At 51.8% G+C, this 6,807-nt stretch overlaps 1 protein-coding gene across 1 annotated transcript; it reads left to right on the top strand.

The window, feature by feature from the left end:
• The first annotated feature begins 5,397 nt into the window (after window positions 1–5,397).
• Window positions 5,398–6,435, top strand: LOC122378633 (galactoside alpha-(1,2)-fucosyltransferase 2-like). The gene has a single exon (XM_043359886.1). The coding sequence runs from the start codon at window positions 5,398–5,400 to the stop codon at window positions 6,433–6,435; it is 1,038 nt and encodes a 345-aa protein (XP_043215821.1).
• Window positions 6,436–6,807: the final 372 nt, after the last annotated feature.

The raw sequence follows: 6,807 nt of genomic DNA, 5'->3' as shown, positions 1-6,807 counted from the left end.
CGCATATGCCACGTCATTGCGCTAATACGTCAACGTTTACGTCCATGGATTTTTATTATCCCTTCAGCAGTAGCGGCGGAACACCTTCAATTAGGGGGGGGGGGGGCACTGCTGACTTTTGGTCCCATTATTTCCATGCAACGCCAACGCTCATAGGGCTAATCAGTTAAAATGGCAAAATCAAATGGGGATACGGTGCCCCGGTGCCCTCCCCATTCCGCTGCCTATGCCCTTCAGGTCACATCCTTTACATAAACGTTAGAGTGAATGTCAAGACCGATTTTTTCCCGCCTCCTTGTCCGTTTCGCGCTTACTATGTACACCGATAAAAGTGCAGAGACTGAGATTGACAGTGACAAGTACGATTGGAAACCACAAACCATTAGCTCGCTGACTCGGCGCTATGCCGGCTCCATTCTGTTTACCTGCGGGACTTATCAGGCCAGTGTGGAAGGGGGGGGGGGGGGCACAGTGTGTGTGCATGTGGAGGTCCGTTATCTGACCGTGGTGCTGCGGTCGCGAGGGGAGAGCGTTCATTGTGTCAGACGGCCAGTGTCGGTGTTGTGGTGCAGTTGTGTGGTAAAACGAGTCAGCGTCGACCCAACTACAGGTGAAGGGGCGGAAACGAACGGGAGAGTGGGGAAATGGGAGCCGGGAGGATGGGATGCCGATGGGGAAACGGGCGTATGGGATGTCGGTGGGGAAACGGGCGGATGGGATGTCAATGGGAACATTCGCAGAGGGACGGAGAACGAGAGAAGGAATGAAACGGGTAGAGGGATCGAAAACAGGGGATAGATGTGAAACGACATGCAGAAATGGAAGCGATAGGTATACGTTCACTTGACACAGCTATTGGTTACCGACACTGCTGTTGGCACATGACGTAAGTATTTATCTGACCGAACAGTTTGAGTTAGGATATCATATGCGCAATGATTAGGTATGTATGATAAATTGTACACGGTATAATCAGTCATCACAATCGAGCAATGAGTGCTCGACAATCGACATTTATTGTAAATGCTCGATACTCGATAGGCATGTTATATTTGTTATACAGAGCTCAGAAACTAGAAACATGTGCTATTATTGTGATATCGCAGGAATGTTCGCTGGATCAAGGTGAAGTTATGCTCCTTTTCCTTTTAGTGGCATAACCATTCATGATGCATGCAGTGCAGCATGATTGGCGTGTGATGGCACGTGTGCCTATGACAATAAAAAAGAATGCTATAGTTACCTACCTTCTCTTGCCTCTTCAGTAGCATCATGTGTCAGTCATGTTCGGCAGATGTATCGTACAGGGCAGTCCCAGCGGGCGTGAGGGTAAGCCTGTCCTAATTCTCCCGGGGGAACGGGCGACCGCTGGCAGTTCGCCACTGTTCCTCCGGGGTCTGAGCACCACTGGCAGTCTGCCACCGCCCCTCTGAGACCGAAGTGCCGCTGGCCGCCTGCCATAGGCTCTCTTCTGCTGCTCCCCGTCAGGGTACCGCTCTCGCCCTCCCGCCGGCCCGTGGTTCGGTCCGGCCCGTCGCACTCGGCACGGGTCGCCATTAGTCAATGTTTACCGCCCTGCAGACTGCCGGCTAGAACGGCTACTGACAGCAGGGGGCATGAACGGGCGCACATAGCGGGCGTGAACGGGCGCACATAGCGGGCGTGAACGGGCGCACATAGCGGGCGTGAACGGGCGCACACAGCGGGCGTGAACGGGCGCACACAGCGGGTGTGAACGGGCGCACATAGTGGGCATGAACGGGCGCACACAGCACAGCTTCCATTGGTATGACCGTGTGGGGAGCGGCCATTATACAAAACGCAACTGATGGTGGTAGGTTAACCAATCTAATCCTATCCCCTCTCATCATACGTATTATCGGAGCAACTTGACACGTTCATTCAGCTATTATACACCTCAGCACACTCACTTTACACAAGCCCAAAAGAGACTTCTGACGCTCTTGCACAACCTTCTAAATCTTCTGCTTATTGGGGGTGTCGAACCCAACCCAGGTCCAGTCAACAAAAAACTGAAAATTTCCCACGCCAATGTCAACAGCATCACTGCAAGCGACAGACTTGACGAGCTTTCTCACTTTGCCCGTATTAACGATGTTGACATCATTTGCCTGACAGAGACAAAACTCGACAATAACGTCCACCCGAGCCTGTACCACCTCCCTGGTTACTCTGAGCCACTAACTCGACACCGAACACGTCATGGTGGGGGCGTGGCACTGTACACCAGGTCAAACCTGGCAGTGCACAGACTGACCGACTTCGAGTCGAACGATATAGAGTGGATCTGGGCCAATGTAAAAATAGGCGAAATATCAATAATTGTGTGCTGCATTTACATTCCGCCCAACCCCTCGGCGCAGCAACAGTTTGACTTTTCAGACAGATTAAAGGAAAATGTGCTGAAGGCCCAGGCTTTCAGAGCGTCTTCTATAGTACTGTTGGGTGACTTAAATTGTGGTAACATTTTCCTCAGTAACAGTAGCGTAACGCACAGCGGGATCAACAGCTTCGATCGCCTGCTGTTCGACACATATGCCGAGCTTGACATGCATCAGCTTATTTGCGAGCCAACACGGAAATCTGTCAACTGTTTCAATTTAAGAGACCAAATTGCGGTGTCAGACGTTCAGAGTGTCATGCAGAGCGGCACTTTGTCACCTTTCTCTAACATTGACCACATGCCGGTTTACGTTACACTTGACATAGAAACCACAAAGGCTGACACGAGGACCACCCATGTGGTATGGGACTATGCTAATATAGATCATGCGCTACTCATTAATCTCCTCATTGGAGTCAGCTGGGATGTTATTTTAAATCAAGACTTGGACAGGGCAACAAATGATTTTACGGAAACAATACTAGCTGCAGCTTCTAAAGCGATTCAAAAGCGCCGAATTACTGTTAGGGATGCAGATAAATCCTGGATGACACCAACACTAAAACGTTTCATTCGGAAACGAGAAAGGTTATTTCGGATAGCCAAACGCACTGATTCGCCGAGTGATTGGGAGAGATGGCGACAGCAGAGGAATGCTACCTCAGATCTTAACAAACGGCTCAAAAAGTCGTATTTAATTCAACAGTCGCAAAGATTAATAGCCGAAAAACAAAATCCGCGCAGATATCACGCGATTCTGAAACAAATGATTGGAAAACGCAAAACATCTCAGATACCACCGCTCGTAAAACCCGATGGTGAGCTAGCTACAGGAGACAAAGAAAAGGCGGACGTACTAAATTCCCATTTTGCCAAGCAGTCAACTTCAGAAAGACCAGCGGAGCTCCCTCCTCCCCCTGAGTCAACTATTCCCGAATTGGGCGACATCTTGGTTACCGAGCAGGAAGTTCTGAACGCGCTTAATTCGTTAAATGTTAACAAATCTTGTGGACCCGATAATCTACCCAACAAGATAATTAAGTTAGTAGCTATTTTAATTAATGAACCTCTTGCCGCCCTTTTTAACAAGTCATTGTCGGAGGGAAGATTTCCTTCTAGCTGGAAGGAGGCCAGAGTTACAGCTATTTTTAAAAGAAAGGGTTCTGCATCTCACCCAACCAATTACAGGCCTATCAGTTTGTTGCCCTGTCTATCAAAAATTTTCGAGCGCCTTGTTTTTAAGCGTATTTACCAGCATCTTACCGACAACAGGCTTTTATCAGAAATTATTATTATTATTATTATTATTATTATTATATTAGAAATTATTATTATCAGGTGGCTGTGCACCAATCCCAGGACGTTCGTCATGCCTATATATGTTGCACATATGTGAAATACAGATGAGATGAGATGAGATGAGATGAGGTTGGAACGGGCGTACACAGCCGAACTGGTGAATGGTGATGCAATAGGGTATAGAACGGCCCCATGCAACACAATTTGGTGAATATGTGAAGAAGGCGGGCACACAAGTGCCGTGCTTCATTGAGTGCTTGTACGCTTTTATTTCTGTACCCATTTTGATTCAAGGTAGAAAAGGCCACGTGTTATTGTGGTGAGCCCCACGAACGTAATACCATACAATAATACAATGCAATGGCTGCAATACACAACCCAACTGGTGAATGGTGACGGTAAGGCAGTCCATGAGTCTCGCACAACACAACTGACGAGTGAGCGGCGAAGGTATGTGTTTCATTTATGAACATCCAGCAGTACACAGCATGACTGGAAGTTGGAACGTGCTATTTAATTCACTTTTCCTTCTCCCTGTCACGAGAGGCCGCGCTACCCGATAAAAGTGGTGATGGAAGTAATATAGGTGTATAATACGCCCCTTTCGTTCCTGCAAATAATGCAGCCGCCAGCACATTTTACGACACACATTGCCATCGTCATATATGCTCCATTGTCTCTTAGCCAACATACCTGGGTGAATATAGAATAACGATCTTTCGCCTGGCTACGGGCCATCGTTAGCCACACAATATATCGGGGTCGATGACGGCATTTGCCCCTTACGTAACGCCACAGATTGACAGGGGCTTGCTCGTTGATCTTTATGCGATTTTTAATGTCCAATGTTTAGGATGGTTTCAGTATGCTTTGTCACGATCACCTCCCGTTTACCATGCATCATGGTTAAATTGCGACAGACAGGAATACGAGGATACCGAATAGTCCACTTTAACTTTTCGTATACCTATACACTACACAGACAGCAGGTCTGAAGCGCTACTGAGATATCCAGACGGTTTGGAGCATGCAGGGTTAATGCTTCACCAATCACCATTGATATATTTGTTAACAATTAATAGCAGGCTCATTTCAATCATTTGGTAACCGTTTACACATGTAGTATCAAAACTCGACCAACGAGACAACTGCAAGTGTGCGGAAACACTCGAGGTGAAGGCCGAGTGAAAAGGCGTGCTGACAGCCTTGTTAAACAACATACTGACGGTAATATGTCATTATTCAACAGATATCGACCAGCCAGGACCCTTGGAACAAAAAAGTTTGACGTCATCGACAGCGTGGCTCGTCGGTTGTGACGGTGCACGCCGGTGTCAGTAGTGGTCCCGCTCCAAGCAGCGTGGGTGGTGGCCGGGATTCCACCGGAAGCGACAGTGGTGTCCCCACAACGGCAGCAGTGCAGCGGCCGACCCCCGCCAGCAGCAGTGACAAAGTGGCGGCCCAGCTTGTACCAGCGACAGTGCTAATTGTGTTCACTTTTCACACTGGTGGCGGAAGTGCTCATAGCAAAGTATAAATTATATACGCAGCGGTACCTAACAGGGTTTACTATAGCCAATCGTCTGTCTCATTACTTCACTGTCTTCTCACCAGCTCACGGCGGTCGTAAATATTCCATCCTCGGATCCGGCAGCGCTGGCGGTGGCGGTCGGAGGCAGTGCTGCCGGCTGAAGATGCTGGCCGGCTGCTGGTGCCGCCCGGCCCAGCAGCTACTGCTGCTGATGCTTCTGACCACAGCCGGCCTGCTGCTGATCGGGCTGACATCGCTCAGAGAGCCGGCGCTGGGCGTCCTCCCCCGCCCGGCTCTGCAGAGTACCGTACCGCGTACCGCGGCACCGCTCCCCGCCGGTCCGGTACCGCGCCCGGGCCGGCTCCGGCGCTGTCCCACACCCAGCAGGCTGCTCTCCATCAACTCGGCCGGCCGGCTCGGCAACATCATGTCCGAGTACGCCACGCTGCTGGCGGCGGCCAGCGAGCTGCGCCGGCCCGCCTGGCTCCATCCGGACATGGCGCGCACCCTGGCCGTCTACTTCGGGCGGCTGTGGGTGCCGGTACTGCCCATCAGCTGCCGCGTCAACTGGACCGTCATATCCACTGAGGAGCTGATGGCCAAACGGCCCGACTCCGACACCAACCACATGATCGGCGGCTTCCCACACGCCGTGCCCCTGTTCCATCCACTGCGCGCGCGGCTGCTGCGGGACTTCACCTTCCGGAAGGAGCTGCGTCAGCGCGCCGACCTGCGACTCGCCGAGCTGGCGTACCAGGCGGCCGTCACGGCGCCCACCTTTATCGGCGTGCACGTGCGGCGCACAGACTACAGCACATGGCTGGCGCGGAGCGTACGTGGCCGCGTGGCCGGCGTGAGCTACCTGCGCCGAGCCGTGGCGCTGATGAAAAGTCGACACCGAAACGCGCTGTTCGTAGTCGTCTCAGACGACCCGGACTGGTGCAGGAAAAACCTCCGCGGACTTCAGCGCGTTGTGGTCGCCGGGGACGGGGTACAGACGCGGCCCGGGGCCGATCTGGCGCTGCTGGCCGCCTGTAACCACACAGTAGTCACTCACGGCACGTTCGGCTTCTGGGCGGCCTACCTGGCGGGCGGGGAGGTGGTGGCGCCCACCGGGTACGGCCGGAGACCCACCGGCCTGGAGCAGGACGTGCGCCGCGCCCGGCTCGGCTGGACATGGCTGCCGGCCAAAGGACAGTGATGGCGCCGGACAGTGACGGGCATTGACAATACCGGACAATGGGGAAGTCGGACAATGATGGTATTTGACAGTGACGGTGTCCGACAATGGTGGATCTGGCATGACGGATAGCAGTTGTGAAAATGAGATGTCGAACGCATTGGAATGAAACGCAAAATGTCGGGTGTCTGCAGTTAAACGTTTGAACTATAATCTATGGTAGTGAAAGTGGTGTTTACCGCAGTGTTGACAAATTTAGTGATATCAGCCGTGTGACGTCCAGCGTAAATATGATGCTTGGTTGTGACGTCGAGCGGGTGACGTCTCTGACGTCTCTGACGCGGGGTAACCTCAAAGGGACAGTATCATCGAAAAAAAAATCCATGTATGGAG

Source organism: Amphibalanus amphitrite, unplaced genomic scaffold (genome assembly GCF_019059575.1).
Source record: "Amphibalanus amphitrite isolate SeventyFive unplaced genomic scaffold, NRLGWU_Aamphi_draft 000062F_arrow, whole genome shotgun sequence".
NCBI classification, from domain to species: Eukaryota; Metazoa; Arthropoda; class Thecostraca; order Balanomorpha; family Balanidae; genus Amphibalanus; species Amphibalanus amphitrite.
Note: the sequence above shows the minus strand (reverse complement) of the source record. Positions and strands in the feature narration are given on the sequence as shown.

Coding starts and splice junctions, on each gene's coding strand:
- LOC122378633 (XM_043359886.1), top strand. CDS start 5,398: ATGCTGGCCGGCTGCTGGTGCCGCCCGGCCCAGCAGCTACTGCTGCTG.